This window comes from Myripristis murdjan, chromosome 23 (genome assembly GCF_902150065.1).
Source record: "Myripristis murdjan chromosome 23, fMyrMur1.1, whole genome shotgun sequence".
NCBI lineage: Eukaryota > Metazoa > Chordata > Actinopteri > Holocentriformes > Holocentridae > Myripristis > Myripristis murdjan.
Window position 1 is genome coordinate 21,849,072 of NC_044002.1, and position 22,829 is coordinate 21,871,900.

Here is a 22,829-nt window from a genome sequence, read left to right on the forward strand (position 1 = left end):
TCTGTCATACCCTGTGTTTAAGAATTATGAATGAGCCCATCAAGTTAGTTTGTAAAAGTTTTTATTTGTATGTTGCGTAAATCTGTAGATGCAGAAAGCTCCTATTTCAACACAAAGCCGTTTATCGGGGGGTAAAAAGGCTTGGGAATACAGTGATTTTCACGTTGGACAGAGGAATGTACACAGTTGTGAGTGTGTGTGTGTGTGTGTGTGTGTGTGTGTGTATGTGGAGATCCTGCAGAGCGGAGCGTCACTGGGCGTGGACCAGAGCCCCGGCGCCCTGACCGTACCCGAAGCCTTTGGGTCCGAAGTTCTTGGCGTAGCAGGCTGAGGAGACAGAGAGAAGAAAAAAAAAAAACAGTCAACAAGAAGCAGATTAGTTTGTTCGAAGTGGCAGTGACGTAAAAATGTAGTACCCAGAAATCCTTTACGATGTACCAACCTGATGTTTTATACCAAAAAGAAACCAAAAAGATGGATTTTTGATTCATCAAGTTTTATGTTTTTTATGCACAGACAGAATCAATGAGCATCTGTTACAGTACATACAGGCAGTAGAGGAGGATCAAGATGGAAACAGAATTTCCCAGGGATAAAAAGATCCAAAAATGATGTAAAAATCACAATGCAACTAGATATAAAATGAAAACGTGTTAAGAAAAGTTAAAAACCAAGGAGTGAAAACGGGTTAAGACGCGTTTTGAGAAGTTAAATACATTCAGCTGGTCTAATGTTGTAAAAGAACCAAGAGGCCGCTACAGAGAAACCACAATCTCCCTACTTTTCTGTTTGTTTTAAACATGGTGTTGTAGGGGGTGAGACCATGGAGAGATTTGAACACAATTAGGAGGCTGTTGAAATTGATTCTAAAACGTACAGAAAGGCAGTGAAGAGATGCACGGACAGGCGTGGGAGGAGAAATGTTTAGACCCAAGTAACCAAGTATCACGGGGGCAAAGACGGCAAATGTGTGGGTCTCGGTTGAAAAGCATTAGATCCAGGCTTCAACAGTGCAGCTCGATTTGTGTATCCACGAGTTGAGCATGCCCGCTTCTGTTCAGTGAATCTTATTTGTGTTTTTTCTTCACTCTCGCTGGCCAAAATTTCCCTGCCGGCCTCCTCCTCTCACAGCTGCACGACAACTTCACAACCCACCTCTTTCACACCCTAAAATAAGCTTAGTGGCCAGGTGAGAGAACAACAGTGAGGTGCAAAATTTCTCTTTTTTCCCCCTGTATAACACTCCTGGATTAAATATCCAGGGTGCAACAAATGATTACTATTATTGTGGACTAATTAAACATGTTTTCAATTAGCCATGTAGTCCAAAAGATGTAAAAATAATGACAAAAGCTCACTGAAAGTTAGTAGAGCTCCATGTAATGTCTTCAAATTACCAAACAGCCAAAAAGTATTAATTTCATAATGTGAACGGAGAAAAGTCCTCTTGGTGAAGCTGAAATCAAATGTTTGATGTTTTTACTTGATAAATGGATAAAAATACAATAATTATAATAAGCTGACTAGCAGATTTATTGACCTGTGGTTTCAGCAGTTTTAAATAAAAAGGCTGGGGTTTGTTTTAATCCGCTCAGAGCCTTGCAGGAACATATGGACGACGTGAACATCACTTCAGCAGAGTTTCCTCTGACTGACCACCAGAGAATCATCCTGATGGATCTGGAGCGCCAAGAACCGTTTGCCAATTATTGGTCCCACGCCCGCCGCCCACATGTGTCTGCAAAACGTTTTGTAATGAGGCAGCCACAGAGGGATATCGAGCTGTTGTTCAAATCGAGTCAAGATGTCTCCTGTGGCGGAGCGAGGGCTGCCTGAGTCCAAACAGCTGACTGACAGCGGCAGCAGGAAAAAAAAAAGTTTGGCCTGTTTGGGGTTTTTAGAAATGAGACGCAACATTCCTGCTCATCAGTGGCCTACAGGGTTTCATTAGTGAGTATGGAAGGCTGACGGGGCAAAAAAACATCACCGTGCAAAATACTCACACAGATAGAATACCTTCATTGTCATTCTACGAGGAAATTGGATATGCAACTACAGTGCTTAAAAAACCCACATAGATTAAAAAAAGAGGTAAGACAACACATGAACCGCAAAGCTGCTGTTTGACCTCGTTGCTGCTTCCTACCAAGATATAAAAATGATAAAATAAAACTGAAGCAGCATTTTTTACCTATGACATCATGTTTTCAAGCACCTTGACCAATCACCTGCACTGATTTCAGAGCGATTCAAATGTGGTTTTAATGAGCAAGTGACAGTTTTTAAGATGAATGTTGTGGCTTATCTGCCACTGGTAGGTAAACTGAGACAGCCAAAAATGTTTGTTGCCAGCCATGAAACTACATCATGCATTATTTACATACTATTGTTTTGAGTTTCATATTTTACACTGCAAAAACGCAAAATCTTACCAAGATTATTTGTCTTATTTCAAGTCAAAATATCTCATTACACTTAAAATAAGACATGATCACCTCAGAAGTAAATTGTTTTTAGACAATTGTCTCTTGTTTCAAGTCAAAATTCACTTGAAACAAGTGAAAATTTGCTTGTTTGATTGGCAAAATTTGCCAGTGGAAAAAGTGAAAATTCACTTGAAATAAGTGAAAATTAGCTAGAAACAAGAAACAAATTTTGCCAATGAAACAAGCAAATTTTTATTTGTTTCAAGTGAATTTTCACTTGAAACAACAGACAATTGTCTAAAAACAAGTTACTTCTGAGGTGATCATGTCTTATTTTAAGTGTAATGCGATATTTTGACTAGGAATAAGACATTTTTGACTTGAAATAAGACAAATAATCTTGGTAAGATTTTGAGTTTTTGCAGTGTAGCCAGGATCTAAGGGCTCAGGCGTCATTCAGATGAAATGTCTCGCAAGAACGCCTTCATGCTTTCCTTTTGGTGGCGCCCACAGACTGTGAGATTTCAGCCATCTTACAAGTTTATTGCAAGCCACACTGTGACATCAACCTATTAAGACATTAAGTTTGATGTATGTGGACCGCACAATGTTCATGACGGCCGAATCTTATAGGCTACAACACAAGTCAGTATACAAGAAAACATCATCAGCATACGTGATTCATCTACACCACTGCAGAGGTAAACAGTGAAGCCAAGCAGAAATTAATCCTTGCAACAGTGATGTTAATGTTTTTGGACAAAAATCCAAAGAGGAGGAGGAGGAGGAGGAGAATGTGGATCTGGTCGTTTTCTTCTTTGTTTGAATCCCAAACTTCTTGCTTTGCTTGTTTTACCTCCATCGCTGGGTTTAGCTCCAGTGTCGTGTTGATCAGTGCGTCATGTGATGCTGCAGTCCTGTTGGTTGGTTTATAGTTGTAGGTTGTAGCAGCGGTCACATTGTGAGATGGTCCTCCTTTCGTCTCAGGCTATCTTTGGTCACAAGACCGACACAATGGCCATTTTTGATCCTCTCTCACACAGTGTGACGTAGCATCGCCCTTTTGGAGCCACAACCAAAGATATCGCCACGTTTCTTCCACGCTGGTCATCTTTCATCTGGGACGGCCCAAAAAAATCACACAGTGTGCACCTCAACACCGGAAATGTGTCGCCACATCTCTAATCACATGTAACACAGATGTTTCTTATGACAAAAACACAGACAAACATGGTGTAGAAACTGCTAAATCCTGGTAAGCAGCTTTGATTCGATTGGCTGATGTCTTGAAAGGTGCGGTGGACAGCGAGGGTCACATTAGTCTGCCACTTGGCTGGTCACCCCCATTTATTTTCACACCAAACTCAAAATTTACCTGCATTTGGTGCATAAACGGTGTTAATTTTGGACCCTGGTAAGCGATGTAGACAGTGATTATGGTGTTGATTTATCATGCCTTCAAAATGTGATCAAGTCAATATAAGGAACAAAACTGGCTGAAGTGCTTGGAGAACCAGAGACACAGGAAAAAGTGCTGCTTCAACATGTATTTATACTGCGTTATGAGGTAATACAAAGTTGTTTTGACAAGTGTTTTGCAAGATGTTTCTTCCCCTTCAGCCTTCTGTACACTGGATGTTATGAAACCTTGTTGGTCTGCCACTGGCTTTCCATACTCTGCAAACAAATCCTCATCTGAACATGCCATTTAGTTTCATATTCAGTGTTTAAATCTTGTTTTTCATTTAAAAAAAAAAAAAAAAAAAAAAAGTATAAATCTGTCGAAACAAGGCAGATCAGCCTCTAGGATCAAGAAACTTGATTCAAGAAAAAAAATCTGGAAACAAGTCGCTCCACACTGGCAGATTTTTTTTTTTAATCTTTGAAGAAAAACAAGGTCTTCATGGTGAATATGAGACTAAATGACTTGTTACCGTGGATCGTTTTTTTGCAGCGCACCATTGGCCTGCATGTGTATGTCTGTTTCTGCGTGTGTGTATCGGTGTGTGTGTGTTCAGCCAAAACACTCCGGTCACATTGAGACAATCAGCAAAGAGGAGTCATTGTTGGAGGTTCGACTGCAGCTGCTCCGCTCGGCTCGTGGAGTCCACAGGGAGTGAACATCTCTGAGAGAGACGAGCCACGCCAGCACACCGAAAAACTGAAAACACGACGCCCGGAGAGCCCGACTGTTCGACTTGTGCTTTTGTTTCCTGCACAAGAACTGGTTCATCCGGTTCTCTTTTTGCTGACAGTCACATAATCTGCAAGTGGAGGCTCAGCTGTTCAAGATGCTCCACAAAAAAAAAAAAAGACGATTACAACCTTAAAAACAATTATTTTGTGATCAGAATGTCCTCAGATGAGTCAGAGCTTTGTTTTCATGCCTTTAATGACATGCAGAGACCTGATGTCACTTTACATCTCTCTCTCTCTCTCCCTCTCTCTCTCTCCTCCTCCTGCGGGATCGCCGGCGTTTTGACTATCGCGCCGCCGCTCTTGCAGAACGCCTGATAGGAAAACGAGGCCCGGCTCGCGCTCAACAAGTCGATTGTGCTCCTCCACTGTGCTGGAAGTTAATCCAATCCAAAGTGAGGGGATTTCTTTCTGCTGAGTCACTGCTGGTGCCGGAGCCTTTTCTGGCCTGGTGGATTCACTCGGCTCACGACATAAGTTCTGGGATGATACTATAATCGATTACCGTGCATAATTCATTTCTGCTGGATTCCTTGCGCGCGAGTCATAGAGAGCGCAGCTTCGGCGACGTCGACTGCCTCGCACAGTGACGCCGATCTTGTCGTTGGAAATGAATTCCACAGGATTCATTCCAAGCAGCGTCACGGGTGCAGCTCCCCGCCCTTTTCACGGTTTGATCTGTATCGCAGTTTTTGTTTCACAGTTTTGTCTTGGGGAAAAAAATGAACCGACTCAGAATCTAAATGCTTTCTTTTTCATCGAAATATATCAGTAATTCCATACAAAAAGCTAAACGGGGCCAAAAAACAACATTATTAATCAAAAGCAGTGTTGCATGTTCCACTGTAATTTCACTTCATGCTAAAATACAACTTAAAGGAATATTCCAACTTTTAGGGGCTAAACACCCTTTTTGCACCTTATCCAGACTGAGACAAGATGTTTGATACCATTTTCTCCAAAGTGAAAAAAATAAACCTTGGAATCTGTCTTTTTTTTTTTTTTTTTTTTTTTTTTTTAATTCCAAGCCGTGTATCTCAAATTTCAAATCCACATGATCCACTGTGTAAATAAGACAGCTGTGGAGTTGCTGTAAGGTTTATTTTTTTTACAGTGACAGAGCCAGGCTAATGTCTCCTATAGACTTCAAGTCTTTATGCTAAGCTAACACAAAATGCGACCCATAGGACCTGATCCACTGGACGTACAGAGGAGAGAATGGCATCGAAAGTCTTGTCTCAGTCTTGTTATGTCAGAAAAAGGGGATTTTGCCCAAAACGTTGGAGTATTCCTTTAACATGCAAGGGGCTGTGGCAGGAAAAAACAAGCGAATTGAGGATTGCAGCGTCATGGTTTTCGGTTTCAGTGACAAAGCGGCCGGCTGAGACGTCTCACTCACCTTTGCAGTAGATCTCTCCGTCTTTCTCGGTCTGGGTCGTCGACTCCAGGCTCTTCCCACATTTGGCGCAGCGGAAGCAGTTCTTATGCCACGGCTGTGAGGAGCAGAGAGAGGCGGTCAGCATCAGTGTGTTGGTTTTATTTCATACCTCTCCCTCTTTATAACCTCTTAATAAACACCAAAGTGCTAGGAAAGAAAGTCGAGAAGCAAAAAATGACACTTCTGTTAGGGATTAGAAGTATGCAGGGAGGGTTTTGCCTTTCATTCGTCCTGCAACGAGTGTTTCCCGTTTTATCCCGAAGTGGCGTTCCTGCAGCGTCTCCATGTTGGAGGTCGCAGGTCGTGAACATGAGCGGCGTGGAGCTTCATGTGACCGCGCTCGCACTCGAGTGTTTTATGGCAACAATTTCCTGACGGCGCGATTATGTCAGACCATTTCCGTCTATAAAATATTTCCGAGTCACATCTGCCGGCCTGGGATCGAATCCAATTCGAATGTTTCCTGTGCCGTCCGCTGACTTTCCCCTGGCCTCTTTTTTGGAAGAGAGACCCTGACACTTTATTTGCTCTCATTTTGGTCATTTTAGTTGGTTTATCTCTGGTAATAATTTTCTGTAAATAAATTATTCATTGTTAAACTTTCAGTAGCCGTTTTGGTTGCGCTTTTGCAAACGTTTGGGGTTAACTTGTTCCCTCTAGACATTAAATTACATTTCCTCTTGGGGTTTTCTGCTATCTGTCTTCATAAAAAACAAATAAAACATATCATCACAATGCATATTCCCTCTAAATTTCACCAAACTCAGATTCATGGTGTAGTTATGGCTTTTCAGAGTTTGAAATATTGACTTTAAATTTCAGCCACCAGTCCAATAGGTGTTTTCATTTCATTTTCATGTTTTATGTGCTAATATTAGTGCTAAAGTACAAACACTAAAACACTAAACAAAGCAATATGACAAAATAAATGAAGGATGTTTATCTCTGTTGCAGCTGCATCCCTTTTGCTTTGAAGCACTATTCAGTTTAGCATTAATATAGGCCAAAAAAAACTTTTTTTGCCACTGTTTTTCATGTTTTTATTTATTTCAATGCCAAGATGCACCTCCCCTCCCGTGTTTTGTCCAGAACTGGAGCAGAGTGCAGCGGATCACTGTAATATTTTAAACGCCGGAGCCGGGTGTGAACAGCTGCCGGCTCGCTGATAAATGTGTTTGTGCGCGGATCCACATGTGACCAGCAGCAGCCGACTGTCCACTCCCCTGCGAGACGGAGAGGAAAATCCTAAAGGCAAATAAATCATCCCCGCTCTGCGTACGAGCTTACATGCTGCAGAGCGAGCCGAGACTCACGTGGCTTTTCTCCTTCGTTTGTAGGTACAGAGCGAAACATTGTGAGGGGAGATCTCAGGAATTTGATCCTGATGACTTAATCTACTGTAAATCCAACAACATCTGCCTGAGGCCCGGGTTTTTCCACGCGGCCGCACGGCGTCTCCGTGCCAGCCGCTGTCGGGACGTCCAGGTCCAGAGTTTACGACGGAAAACGGGAATGTGAGTCGTTTCAGGATAAGATCTCCTGCACCTGGTTTAGTGCGGCACACACACACACACACACACACACCTGTTTTCAATCCAGAGTGTGCTGGCGGAGCTCGCTTTGTAGCAAAATTAACCTTTTTTATGACACTGTTTGTTAGTCAATTTATGATGCTGTTAAAGGAATACGCCGGGTTTTGGGCAAAATACCCTTTTTCCTATGGGTAGCATTTTGTGTTAGCTTAGCATAAAGACTTGAAGTTTATGGGAGTCGTTAGCCTAGCTCTGTCACAGTGAAAAAATTAGATGTTTTTGTGTAAATAAGTTTCGCAGCTGCTGTAAGCTTTATTTTTGACGGAGCCAGTATCTATCACAGAACCAGGCTAACGACTCCCATAGACTTCAAGTCTTTATGCTAAGCTAACACAAAATGCTACCCATCGGAACCAAACCGCTGGACGTACAGAGGAGTGAGGTCAATCAAGGTCATGCCTTAAGTTTTGCAGCACACTTTGACAGCACCCTGCAAGCTGTGTCTGGGTGCGTGACCCACACCAGAGGATGTGACGAGGCCGTGACGACAGATTCAGTAAAAGTAAAGCATGTTCCTGAGGATGTTTGTCAGCGTGTTATTTCCACGTGCGACACCTTTCCCTGACCTTTCCTGCTCCTACGACCTTCTCGGCGGCGTAAACAGAGTCCCCGCACCGCGCGCATTTCTCCGAGCCCCCAAACTTCTGGGCGAACTTGGACGGGTTTGGGTTGGTGGTGGGTCTGTGGGTCTGTGTCCTGAAAAGAAAAAAAAAAAGAAGAATCATTTCAGCTGTATATATATATGGGTGAGCAAAGGCATTGACAGTAGATTCACTCGTGTCTGCAGTAAAGGCTTCATTACATTTCGTTCACAACAAGTTTGGCAGCTCCTGTTTGGCTGCAGCTTCTCCTAAAACAGAACGAAGCTGCCAGACTTTCCCAGCTGCGGCTCAGCGGAGCGTCACTTCCACTCTGGTTCATCCATTAACTCGACATTAGTTAAGACACCGGGACATTTTTAAAACAGGCACACTGTCTCTCTCTCTCTCTGTGCTCCCTGCCACCCATCTCTCTCCCTCCCTCCTGGACGGAGGGTGGGAGAGTGAGCGGGGCGCCCCGGGGCCCTGGAGCCGTGCCTATCGGAGGGGAACCGGCGGCCCCAGCGGCCCCTGAATGAGCCTCTTTGTGCTGGAGGACAGAGAGGAGCCGGCCAGGATCCTGCCGCTTACATAATGAGCCCTTTCATAACAATAATCACCTGACGTCTAGGACACGCTAAACACCCTGTTTGTGTGTTCCCATGTTTGCTTTTGATGTAAATGTGTGTGTGTGTGTGGCAGTCTCCATATGCCTGGCTGTGCTGCGCAGTGCGAGGGTCCAGTAAATTAAAAACTTTCTTTCCCGGGACTCGTGGGCCATATTTGAATACAGCGACCTTGACAGACGTATTAAGACCCGTTCATTATTCTGAACTTTATCCTGAACGTCTCTCGGCTCGGAGGCAGCTGGGATCCGCCACAGCCGAGCTGCGCTGGATAAGGAGGCCGAGGGAGGGATGCGAGCGGGACGCAGGGAAAAGGGAGAACAACGAGGTCAGGCTTTGAACCCGGTGGAAATATGAGGCGCTGGGCAACAGGACAAATATCATTAATAATATTACGTAATTGGGTCATTCTTCAGCTATGGTCAAATTTGGTCCCGGAAATTTTAGAAAATCAGAAACATGTTTTGGGCAACATTTTGATATGTTTTGCTTCTCCATTATGTGTAGAAACACATTCTGATAGCTGTTGTGATTAAATTATTGAGATGATATATATTTTTTCTCATTTTAGTTGAATATGCAGGGGAAAGCATCATTTCCATCACACCACAAACAATGTGTTTTACAAACAAAATTATTAACATAATCCATGTTTTCAAAACATTTTAATGAAATTTCACACATAAATGACCCCAAATGTATAAATATATTCATTTTCAGGATTGTAAGGACAATATTTTACCAATGTTAAGATGACAAACACCTTTAAAGTCTTTCAATGAAGTTCTTTCATGACACAATCATGAGTTTTCCAATCACAGAAATTAATTTGAGCCATAGCCGCCATATCATTTTCAAAATTACAAAATATTATTATTGTGACTGTGTTATTTTTATGAATTTTACTTAAAAATATGTGATGTGATGGAAATGACACTGCGCGATGGAAAAGACTGCATGTGTTGGAAATGACGTGATAAGCAACATTGCTAAACAAAGTTTATCATTCTTGAAACAAGTAACATCAGTCTTAACATTGTAAGATTAAACTATTAATGCACATTTAATGAAAGAAGAAGTAAGAAGTAGCCTGGAGGTTCGTTGCTGAATCCATGGCTGGTGGATGTTCATTTCTTCTTCTTGTGCCAATTTAAAGGTCGTAATGTGATTTAAATCTCCGCCTGAGCGTTTTAAAGTGCCAAAGCAGGAGCGAACCGGGCGCCATGAACGCCTCATCGGTCTCACCTCTGCTGCTCCTCCTCGGCCCGTCTCCTGGTTCACGTCTGTTAAAGGTTAAGCTCCTCACTTTGGGAAGATGTGAATTTTTGACAGACTGCCTAATCCCTGCACTCGGTTTTGTGTCAGCAAACATCAACCCTGCTGAAGCTGAAGAGAGACAAACTCCCAACAGGCATCAGGAAACTATCATGCAATATATTTATTTTTTTAATATATTTTTAAGCATCAACAACAAGCAGGCCGGTGTTTATTTTGGAGGCTGGTTTAGTCTTAGCCTTCTGACTCAAATGCATATTAGTTTTAGTCACATTTTAGCAACACAGTGACTTCTCATCAAACACACACAGATGATTTTAGATGCTCTTCAGTCTGAACTGCATGCATTTAATGATCCGAAGTGAAGAGCAGAGGAACAAAATCAACAAACTCAACGTTCTTCCTGTAGCCGCTGTGGCGACATTTATTTATTATTTATTGATGAGCTTGACTGGAGTCTTGTGTGAATCACAGCAAACTCTGTGTGGCTGAGGCTCCGCCCTCATTAAGCCAAGGCAGCCAATGACTATATTTTGAGAGATGAACGGGGGATTTTTGAGCGTCTGACAGTCGACTAATAACACGTTCGTCCTGCCGCGCCTCGTCAACGAAAACCAAACATGCACGTTGTCACAGTTTTTGTTATCTATGATCTGTTTCATCTATTTTTAGCTCATCTCGTCTTAAAGGTCACTGACGAACATTTTTCGTTATTGTCTTTGTTGATGAAATTAACCCTGGAGCAGGCAGGGGCTCGTGTTCGTGCTCAGTGGCGGGAAAAGAAAGACAAAGAGAATCAGCAGAATTAAAAAAAAAAAAAAAAAAGTCCAGAAACTACTTTTTTCTTGTTTTTTTTTTTGTAACATTTTACAAATTTGCTGCAAAGTTTCAGGTCATTTCTTGCTGAGTTGCTCATGGTCTTTTTGCTCGTGTTTTGAAAAGACATCAGGTGACTCTGCTCAGGTCTCGGTCATCGTGTCGGTGCTGCGGTCAGCTTCAGGTAAAGCGGCTCGCCTGACGTTTTTTTTTTTTTTTTTACGATTTCACCCCTCCTGTCTGGCCCGTCTGTCCCCCCCCAGTCCGACTCACTGCTCTGGTTTGATTCCCAGCCGCTCTCCTCGGTCCATGTTGAGCGTCCCTGCTCCCTGGCCGTAGCCGTAGCCTTTTGGGCCGTACTTCTTGCCGTAGCAGGACTTGCAGTAGATCTCCTGGTCGTGGCTGGCCAGCGTCGTGCTGTCCAAGCCCTTCCTGCACACCACTGAGACAGACACAGAGAGAGAGACAGAGGTATGAGAGGGTAACAGCATCACCTCGACAAAAAAAACGTCTAATATCTGCTGTTGGTTCCTGGAGGAAATGAGAAGTGGTGGCATAAAAAAGAACAAACAGTCCACTTTTTTTTTTTTTTTTTTTTTTTTTTAAATAACTAGCTCCCATTCCTCAGTTGTGTCCCATTTTAATTCCACTGAGGTTAAAGTGAGCGGTCTCGCTGATGCAGAGACAAAAGATTCACGGTTTTCGCCCGGGGGAAGCAGAGCCTCACGGGTTCCCGTCCTGTTTTATCTCAAACACAAAGGCCATTATCTCGGTGTCTCCTTTTTTTTTTTTTTTTTTTTCTCGCCCCTTTAGGTGAGATGTTTTTTACAAGCCGCCTGAACTCTCTTTGTCTCGCTCGCACAATTACAACTTCCCCTGGTGTTTCCTTTTCCTCGGGTTTTTGCCGTTTGTTTTTGTGCGAGTAAACCGAACCAGAAACCTAAAAATATTCATATGTGGAGCTGGAAATAGCTTTCAGAGGCAGATTTGTGCGTATTTTATCATAATGTCCTGTTTTTCATCACAAACTGAACTCAAACTACAACAAAAGGTTATGTACTTTTAACAGGTATATTTCTATTTTTTTTTTTTTTTAGAGTGTACACAGGTTTTCTATGTAAAGATACAGACGACACTGATCTGGTTTCTCTAAGTTACATTTGCCTCTTTAATGTTCCTGTCCTGCCAGCGGCACTGAGTGTAAATGAACACACACACACACACACACACACACACACACACACACACACACACACGGTGAGGTTGTGTGTTTCTACTCTGGCCTGGTTTCTGGTGTGACTCTGCTGCAGGCACACAGCTCCCTTTTGATTCGCAGAGATGAAAAACCGTCGAATGCCAAAGAAGGTCAAACTGAGAAATCGGGTAAAAAGGGCGAAGGGCGCAGATTCCCCCCTTCGCTCATCATCTGTTTTTTTCCGTGCGAGCGTCGGACAGCGCGGCTTTTGTACGGAAACCGCTGGAAAAAATAAACTCATCGCTTGTGGCTCGGAGCGCCGTGCTCTCGTCCTGACGGCGGCGGCGCCAAATCAAAGTGTTTGTGTTTTTCTGCTTTGGCCTCCAGGCGAGGACGTTCACGGCAGCGTCCTCACTGACATTTCAGACACACACACACACACACACACAGAGCAGGCGAACACACAGTGCTGCGTGAACTATGAACAACCACTGACCAGTGAGAGAAAAATGTCAAAATGAGGAATGTAATCAGATTTAAAGGAGAAGTTCACCAAAATACAAAAACTACTTTCCCACTGTTCTGGTGCTGTTCCAGTCTCTCTCTTCACGCCAATAAAATGGAACTAGATTCTTGTTTTTGTATTTTAGAGCTCAAACCGTCTAATTTACATGCAGAACAACAGCTCTTTTCCAAAAACAATGACACTTTTCCAATGACACATAATCCACAGCGGATGAAGTTTCACTGCAAACTCCTTCCTCCCAAACACTGACAAACTGTATCTGTCTGTGCCTAACATGGACATCTGTCTTTAGGGGGAAATATCTTTGTATTTTGGTTTCTTTAAAATTGTACCTTAAACGATTAAAGCATTTGAGATCATGTTTCCTATCTCTGATCTTACACTGGTCTTGATAATATCATGATACTCCAAGTCTTTTATCATTTATGTAATTTATGAAGCCCCTAAAAATAATCTCTAGTAATCTCTCATCTTTGCACTCATTGAAAATGTGCAGATATATGAATATGCAAATAGGCCACGCCCACCCCCTGCCTGCTGGTACACCGGCTCTGTTCACAGGACGTCCCACGGCAGTCGTGAATATTGTGCCATATTTGATCATCTAACCGTGAAAAAAATATTTTTTTTTTTTCAGTGAATCTCGTTACACCAATATTGTTCATGTGAAGCTGCCGTTTCCAGTTAGTCTTGCTTTTTTTTTTTTTTTTTTTAAATAAAACCCCCAACTGACTGGTGGAGCTGCTGCTAATGACAAACTATGACCAGATACATGTCAGCAGAGTCAAGGTCACACAATTTAGTGACATAAGCCTAAAAAAAAAAAAAACACATTCTAGGGTGGAGAATGTTTGTTTTCTCTGTGCTGTAGCTGCAGAGCTGATGTGTGTACTGTCTCCATTGCTGATCTCAGTCCTGGAGACAGTAAGGAGCACCTGGAGGAGCGTTACAGCCTTTGTGCAGCAGCTACCGGTGCGTGTGTCCTGACAGCTGTCTCTTCAAAGCTGTACGGCCGTAACAACAGAAAACAGATGCATCGTGTTTCCATGCAGGGAAGCCGACCTGATGTGGGTCCAGAGGCCTGGCTGCCGCACACTTACTGCACAGGAAGCAGCACTTGTGGAAGCTCTTCCCGTCACACTGCACCTCCTCGGCATGGTACACCGTCCCCCGGCACGCCGCACACTTGTTGCCTCCGCCCCAGTTTGGCATCGTGTCTGGAGGAGGAGAGAGAGAGAGAGGATGAAGGACATGAGCCCACATGAAGCCAAAGGATCAGTTTTGTGAATCTGAAGTCCACCCAAAGTTACTCCTGCTGGGATCAACGTCAGATTTCTGCTGGTGAAATGCTTGTATGAGGCGTCTGAACGCGGTTTGAGGCTGCGTTCAGACGTTCATGCATTTCACCAGCAAACTGACTTCATGTCTCTAAAAAACACAGCGAAAAGAAAAAAAAATGACCTATAAATTGAAAATGAGTGAGAAAATTATTAGAAAATTATTATAAAAAACAAAAAAATGTCTAAAAGCTATTTTTATTGTTATTTAGTATTATTATATTATTAAAAATATTATTATAAATATATATATAAATAAAAGAAAATAAGAAATTTCAAAATTTTGTTTGTTTTTTGTTTTGCTATTTTTTCTACTTTTTTCAGGACTTTTTTGGTTGCCTAAGGTTTGGTTGCTTAATGTTTTTTTTTTTTTTTTTTTATTATTATTATTTTCAGGTCATTTTCTTTTCCGTTAATTTTGTGCAGTTTTGGGTCATTTCTTGTTAAGTTGCTTATGACCTTTTTTTCCTGTGTTTTAGAAAGAAACGAATCTGCTCAGGTGTTTCAAAGGGCTCAAGAGCAGTCGACCCCTGGTTTCAGTGGGACTTTTAGTATCTCATGAAGGTCTAAACGCTTTTCCACAGAGAAAAGAGTGAAAACACCAGCAGATCAGATTCAAGACACTCAGCCCCGGCCCTCAGAGGCCCACGTCAGTCACACCCTCCTGTTTGGGAAAGACCGCCCCCCTGCCAGCTGTAACTCAGGTGAGGCCGACGGGAATCCCCTGAGGAATGTGTACCTGACACAAAACCAAACCACACAAACAAACATGAGTCAGTAAACAACCCGGTCCCTGCCTGACTCACCCGATCCACACACACTGACCCTGTAAAAAAAAAAAAAAAAAAAAAAAAGTGGAGGGTGCCACTGGATTTTCAAAGGAACAAAAAAACCCAAAAGTGTCCTCTTGAGACTCAGGCATCTCTTTGATATCACGCTGCAGAGAATCAAACTGCTACAAGAGTTCATTCATTTAAATTAAAAAAAAAAAAAAAGGAAAACACAAAGAAAGTCCAGCCTGTTCATCCTGTGAGCCGACGGCAGACGGCGGGACGGGCCCGGACACGCGAGGGGATCAAGGGACGACAAAAACCAGCCGTCCGCTCCCTCTGTGCTGCAGGGCCCGACTATCTGCTCTGACGTTACCATGACGATGATGATGATGATGATGTAATGATCATGCCGGCTCATGACCCGGTTTCCAGCAACACAAAGAGTCCTACAAACTGACTACAAAAAAAAAAAAAAAAAAAAAAAATCTAATGCAGTAGGCTCAACTGACTAATCAATTAATAGATTTATTGACGATTTATCCATTATCCATCCCGGGTTGGTGTGGCTTTTCACAGCTGAGGCTTTTTAAGTTGCAGTTTTCTGATATTTTGGGCTGATATTCAAGTATCTGTAAAGGTGCACTGCGTAGTTTTGCCAGAGATATTTGGTTACTGTACATACATATTCCATTTTAGAACAGCTTTTTAAAATCATTTTGAGGCATTAATAATCAAACAGAAGGCTGGAGGAAGCTTTTTTGAAATGTAAATCTGTATGTAAACCGATATTACAAACAGCAAAACTGAGCTGGTGGCTTCTCAGCGTTTTTGACGGCTTTTAGTTTCAAATAAATCCCCCAAAAGGACATATTGCACCTTGGAATTTGATCATTTTCATTGCAAAAAAAGAGAGTTCTGTGTGTTTCCAGGCGGATTTTGTCCTCGAAGTGGAAACGGCCTCTGAAACAGTGTTTTCAGCCCATCACAGGACTGGGACCCAGACTAATGACGTTACTTCAGGTTCAGCTGCTGTGCAAAGAAAAATTAAAATGCCTGCTCAGGGTTTACAGGCTGCTTTTATGACGCAAAAGAGATCCAACATCCAATCAGCGCCCGGCTCCTCTCTCCTCACCTCTTACTTTCTGTATTTCTTTTATCTCCAGTGCTGCTTCACCTCCATGATCTCTCTCTCTTCTCTCTCTCTCTCTCTCTCTCTTATCAGAGGTCGAGCGGGCCTCGGTGACCTCTGACCTCCTGACCAGAGCCTGCTTGTTGCTTTCGGCTCCACAAACCCTTTAATTTCCTCTGGATTACAGCTTCAGTTTAAACACCTGGCATTTCACTGCAAATAAATGTCATTTCCCAGCATCTGGTGTCTATTTTCTTTTAGTAATCTAACCCTAACCCCTGGAAAAAAGTCTTATTCAGTTGCAATTAACATACAGTAAAAAAAAAAAAAAAAAAAAGTAATTGTAAAAAGTGCACAAATTATTTATATCACTTTTATAAAACAAGATAGAAAATCCCATTAGCTAGTTGGCGCTTTAATATTGAAAAATCCTGTAAATTTATTAATTTTGCTCTCATGGTCTCATCACTATAGCAACTAATAATAAAGCTGTTTTTTGTTTTTGTTTTTTTTTAAACAGGTGATTACACTGAACACCGTCTATTTTTTGTGTGAACTGCCCTTTACTCGGCTCAGCTCGGTGTAAATACTGTAAAGTTACTGTTTAATCTGACATGTCGCAGTTTATTTCAGCCCCGGCTCCGTTTTATTCGCTTATTGTGCAACTTTTGTCCAAACAAGGAGACTGCTGTCCACTCAGGGTCGATGATCAGGACAACGCGTCTCTCCGGGTTAATCCCACATCATCCGATACAAGAAGTTAAAGTCTGAAATAAAGTCCGTGTCATGTCAGTGCGTCCTGCTGTGCCCGGTGAGGTGTTCACGGAACCGTGCGGAGAAGTTTACCTTGTTTTTCCAGAGTTTTCCAGGTGAATCCCAGATGTTGGAGCGGCAGCGGAGTCCGGCGCAGGCGGCTGTCTGCAGGCAGGACAGGAGCCGCACATATTTCTAATAGTTTCACTGCAAGGGAGGGGTTTCCATCTGCTGCCTTCAGGCGCTGTCGGAAATACTACCACCACCACTACTACTACCACTACTACTTTCTTTAAATAGCACCTTTCACCCAGGGGGTGCATCTCAAAGTGCTTTACAATAAGTTGAAAAAACAAGAGTGCAAAACAGGCAGTTAAAAACAAGTGTGCAATAAAACGAATTAATTCAAAATAATAGAGGCAGAAAAAAATGTCAGTCAGATAAAATAAAAAAAAAAATACTGCTAAAAGATGGGAATGAAACAAATTAAGATTTAGAAACAATAAGATAGGTAGAAACAATGGAACGGTGGAAAAATGTAAAGTGAAAATGTAAAAACAGGAAAATATGTGAAAGGACAGAGTAAAAGAATAAGACAAAGGAAAGCGATGTGGAATAAATAAGTTTTCAGTTGTGGTTAAAAAATATTCCCAGAGCCCTGGGTCAGAAATGACATCATGTCGGTGCGTCTAAAAAAAGGCTTCGCTGACGACTGTCTTATTTATGTGACAGTTTGTATTTAAAGAACAGCGGTAGAGAATCTAAGAGGCTGTGAAGGATTATAAAATGACAAAGAATTAGTAATATAAAATAATCCACTTAGAGTCTGTAAACAAGAAGAGGAAGTTTAAAATCAATCCTAAAAGACTCAGAGAGGCGGTGGAGGTTTGCTAACACCGGCCTGATCTGCTCTCTCTTTCCTGTTCTAGGTGAAAGTCTGGCAACAAATTTCTGACTTAATTGGAGTTTATTGATTATAAATTGTGGCGGAAGCAGCAGAGAAGGCAGAAATAATCCCACTGGCTGATTAAACCTCAGTAGGCAAGGCCAAATATTTTTTTCTCTCTTTTTTTAAAATAGACTAAAGTCCAGTGGAAATACTGGAGGGGAGATGAAGTTGCTGTCTGTTTAAAAAAATAAAATGCAATCTCACCATACTAAGTTATCAAGGTTATGTGATGGTGTATTAGGGTCAGAGGAGGGGGAAATTTTGAGATTGAGATTACAATGGTCAAATTTCAAGAAAAAAAATTATGAGGAAAAAAATGGAATAAAACTTTGTTGTCCTTTTTTATGGTCAAGAAACCACATCGCTTAACTTTGTTTAATCCAGGTCTTGGTTCTTTGTTCCTCATATAAATACATAAATAAATAAATAAATAAATAAAAATGTAAATGAAATAAATAAATGAAGCAAATGAAAAACTATTTTTACAAGTTTTTTCTATTAAATTTGTGATTTTATAATCTCAGAATTTTTAAGTTTTTTTCCTCATGAATTTATGAGTTCTCTGGTAAATTTATCACTTCAATCTCAGAGAATATATGAGAAGTGATAAGTTATTACGTTATAACATAAGTTATCACAGTATAACGTGATACTGGTACAATTTTTTTTTTCTGGCGTGACAGCAATACGCTCTCATAATTTTCAATGTTTGTTTCTTAAGTAATCCAGAAGTATTCAGATTAGACTACATTTTTTTGTAATCCATTAAATTCCATTGCCAATTGCAAAAACTGGCAAGTCATTTGAATTCAGTGACTGACTGCTTTTCAAGGTAATCTGACCCAACCCTGTTTATAACTTGGAAACTTAAAAGTCGGAGCTCAGGAGGATCACTTGAATGCAGCTTCTGCTTTGCCTGTAGTTAAGCCTACAGATGAGCTCAGGTTGCACTGAGGTTCATGTTTTTTGTTCCTTTTTTCTGAAATCCATCACTTATTGACACAGTGCTTCAAGAACAGTGTTGTCAGGCAGAACCTGAAGGAACCACAGCTTGTGTGGTTCCTCTGTAGCTTCATTACACCAAATCACTGAGGACAGAGGAAGTGAATTTCTTTTTCATAACCTTTCATTGAGGTTATTCATCCTGATAAACAAGCTGAAGGCCAACAAACACAACATGCAAAAGCAAAACAATCCCAGCCACAAAAGTTAAGTTTTAACTTAAGTTTTATCTCAGGTTTTATTTTAAATAGCCATATACAGTAATGTACTATGTGAGTGCCTAGCCTACTCAAAAAATACACAAGCATTCCCCCTTCATGAGCAAAATATGCTGCTATTTTCACTGAATTCAGCTGCATTTGCTCTCAGTTTCAGATTTCAAGTTTTTGTCTCAGCTTCAGTCGATGCTGATTTTTTTTTTTTTTTTTTCCCATTTAATGGGAGGCAGGGAGAATGTCCCAGCTAAGGCTAAATGGTGCAAGAACAAAAGACAATTTCCCCTTCCAAAGCAGTTTCATGAGTTAATAAATAAATGCATCGCCAGTGTCTCCTAACAGATTTTCAGCTTGAATGAAGCTCGATCAGATAGAAACTGAGAGCAAATACAACCGAATTCAGTGATAATAGCATCATACAATCTTATATTTTGCTTTTTGGAAACATAGGACACTGGGAATATGTAACTTTAGGAACACATGACTTGGAAAGGATAGGATCCTGGGAACATAGGATCCTGCAAACATAGGACTCTTGGAACACAGAGTATTGAAAACTTAGGACGCTGAGAACATAGGACCTCAGGGATATAGGACATTGGGAACATGTAACCCTGGGAATATTGGACCCTGAGAACCTAGGACCCTGGAAACATTGGACTTTGGGAACATGGGACCCTGGGAACATTGGATCTTGGGAACATAGGACACTGGGAACATAGGACCTTGGGAACTTCTGACCCTGGCATCCTCAGACCCTGGGAACATTGGACCTTGGGAACATAGGACACTGGGAATATCGGACCCTGGGAACATGGGACCCTGGAAACATTGGACTTTGGGAACATGGGTCCTTGGGAATATCAGACCCTGGGAACATGGGACCTTGGGAACATAGGACACTGGGACGATAGGACCTTTGGAACTTCTGACTCTGGCATCTTCAGACCCTGGGAACATAAGACCTTGGGAACATAGAGCCTCAGGAACATAGAACCCTGAGAACATCAGACATTGGGAACATAGGACCCTGGGGACAGCGGACCTTGAGAACATACAGCCTTGGGAACATAGGACCTTGGGAATATACTGTAGATACACTCCCTCCATTCAGCTGGATCATCACTTCGTTGCCTTGGTAGCAGTTACACCTGAGACGTATTTTACAGCGATCTTCCTCCCACTGATTCAGATCGGATGCACCAGTGTTACAGTAATCACAGTTTACAGTTTAGTTTACTGTAGCATGCAAAGGCAGGCAAATCATCTTGTAAAGCACCCGGGGCCTTGAGGAAGCGTCCACCGGCAGCGCTCTGTGATTTACATCCACACGTGTAGAGTCTCAATAGCAAACATGGCCAGTATTGGCGTTGAGACGTGGTCTAGAGGGCCTGCTGAGGCTGCATCTCCAGGCAGCTCATTAGGTTTTAGCGCCGGACGATCGGCATGAATGGACTAAAACATCCAGCCTGCTGAGGGATTGATTGTGGAAGATCGACGCTGCCCGGTCAGTTCGATGATTTATACTCACTGGAGCTGCTTTGTAGTACTGAACATAATCACTACATGTGTTCTTGTCCCCTGCCCATGCTGGTATTTTACTGTTCAGTCAGAGTACTAATGGAGGCAGAGGAGGAGTCCCTGGTATTACTGGTGGCCAGAGGTTGGGAAATAAAAGTAAATTCATTTTGAGATACTGTCCCTTTACTTCAGTGTCTACATTTACGGGAACTACAGTATTATAATACTAATTCCATTTTGATGCATCAATAATTTAACTCTCTGAAAGGAACAACTCTTTACAATGACTGCTTTTTAACTTACTTCTATACTTTCACTATACCGAAGGAACGTTTTACTTAAACTGTAGTATTTTCTGTTACATTCCCTCAAGGTTTTGAGTGATTTCCCACGTTGATAATAGCAGGAGCACTCAACTATTTTTCTCTCCCTTTTCTTATTGTTTTTGTTAATTTTATGTGCTTTGTGTGAGTGTGTGTGTGTTTAAATATGACCTTGGATGGGGATTGTTATAAGCCCTTTGGGGTTTCCTTACCGTGTTTATTTATTTTAAATTAATTCAAGCAGCTTTTTGCTTTTTTCAAGCTGTTTTCTTATTTTTTTTCCCCTTTTGTCTTCTTTTTTCTGTACAGATGTTTTGGTAAAATGATTATAAACATATATTTACACTCTTTGGCCAATGTAATACAACTGATGTGCCTTAAAGTTTCCTTTCCTGCTGCCTATAATGCTCAGCTTTTCTTTCTGTCACAGTAACAGAGGTGTTCATTCACTTCACTGTTTGGCATTGAGCTCATAGTTAGTGCTGCTGTTGGACTGGACTGCATTTTACTGACAGCTGTTTCCACTATTCTGTCCCCCTCATTGTTTATAAATATTGAGGGACAAAAAATTGGAAACACCTGTCAATATAATGCAGTCCAGCGCAAGACCTCTGCAAACTACAACCTCAATAATAAACACAGAATTAAAGTGACACATTCTCCACAATGTCAACACAAACTGAACATTATAAACTTTGTTAAAAGGTAGAATTTATGGCAGAGCTGTTGCACTGAACTGCATCAGACTGTACAGGTGGAGCTGATAAAGTGGACACCGAGTGGATATATAAAAATAAAAAAAAATACTAATAGAATATAAGCAGCTGTATTAGCAGTAGTAGCACTAATACTACCAGCAGTGGCGGTAGTTTTAGCAATTGGAGTGATGGTAGAAGAGCAAACTTGATTGTTTTGTTGTGGCTGAGGCAGCGCGGTGTGTTTTCATCAAAGTGTTATTTGGCCACATCAGACTTGGCTAAACGTCCAATCTATATAACGTTAATGTGGCCATCTGCTGAGGTTTACTGTGTCATAAAGCCCGAGAGCTCCACGCATGGATCTGCTGGCAGCGCCCCCGACTCATTTTTAGTGCCACTAGTATAAAAAAAAAAAAACCCTTGATTAGATGTTTATGTCCTCTGACAGATGGTGTGTGTGTGTGTGTGTTAAATGCAACTCCATCAGCGCCGTAACCCCTCGCTCACCCTCAGATCACACCTGATGTGTTCAGAGGCAGGTGAGATCCACTTCCACACATGCAAACAAAACACCTTTTTTTTTTTTTTTTTTTTAAATTTCACCGTCAACATCGGATTAGAATCAAAGCCACCGTGGAAATCACTGATCATGTTCCTTCTGATCACTCTTTTATTTTTAATAACTTTTGAGCTGCACTTTGAGCCGAGTGCGGCGACAGAAAGGCATGAGAGATGAAGAGTGTGGCGTCGGATCGCATGAGACAGTTTGCTCCCATCTGTCGGGCCACTTTGAATTAGACTCTGAATTATTGGTGGCATCTGTAAATTTTTAATTCTGCAAACTGCGCCCATCTGTAAATCTGTCAACATTTGCACTGCGATGCTAGTGGGACTTTTATTTTGGCCATCGCTGGGTAACGTTTACACACTGATACTAATATCTTATGCATCTTTAAATCTATTTTACATGTAATCGCATAACCTTTACCACTTTTACAAACCTACAAATCTTAATTTAGTGCTGACAACCCAATTTATGTAGATTAATAAAGTTCATCCTGTCTCATCTTCATCACACAACAGCACTGAAGTGAAGATATTCTTTTATTACTTGTATTTTGTCTCTTATGGTGATATAATGTACGAGATGTTATGAGAAAGAAAAATGCAAAGCTTAAAACTCTTGTCATCATCATGTATTTATTTTAATTAAAAAGATTTTGGAAGTCATACAGAGATAGAGAGGAAAACAGTTTGGCCCCAAACTACAGTGAACAAAGAGCTGCAGGACGTGTCAGGGTTAAAGGCAAACCTGCTCCAGATCAGCAGACACAACTACTGAGTATAACAGAGCGATCATCATTATTACAAGACAGCTAAGCAGCATTATATGCTACATATCAAAGCATTAAATGACACTGTATGAATGCAATATACAAAAATACTCACAGATGTAAAACT

The 22,829-nt window shown here is 41.6% G+C and overlaps 1 protein-coding gene across 1 annotated transcript; it reads right to left on the reverse strand.

The window, feature by feature from the left end:
- Nucleotides 1–48: 48 nt before the first annotated feature.
- Nucleotides 49–16,861, reverse strand: csrp2 (cysteine and glycine-rich protein 2). Its single transcript, XM_030045471.1, has 6 exons — nucleotides 16,754–16,861; nucleotides 13,769–13,885; nucleotides 11,221–11,389; nucleotides 8,219–8,348; nucleotides 6,022–6,115; nucleotides 49–327 (listed from the first exon to the last, which is right to left on the reverse strand). The coding sequence occupies exons 2-6, from the start codon at nucleotides 13,878–13,880 to the stop codon at nucleotides 251–253; spliced, it is 582 nt and encodes a 193-aa protein (XP_029901331.1). The 5' UTR covers nucleotides 13,881–13,885; nucleotides 16,754–16,861; the 3' UTR covers nucleotides 49–250.
- Between the last annotated feature and the right edge of the window lie 5,968 nt (nucleotides 16,862–22,829).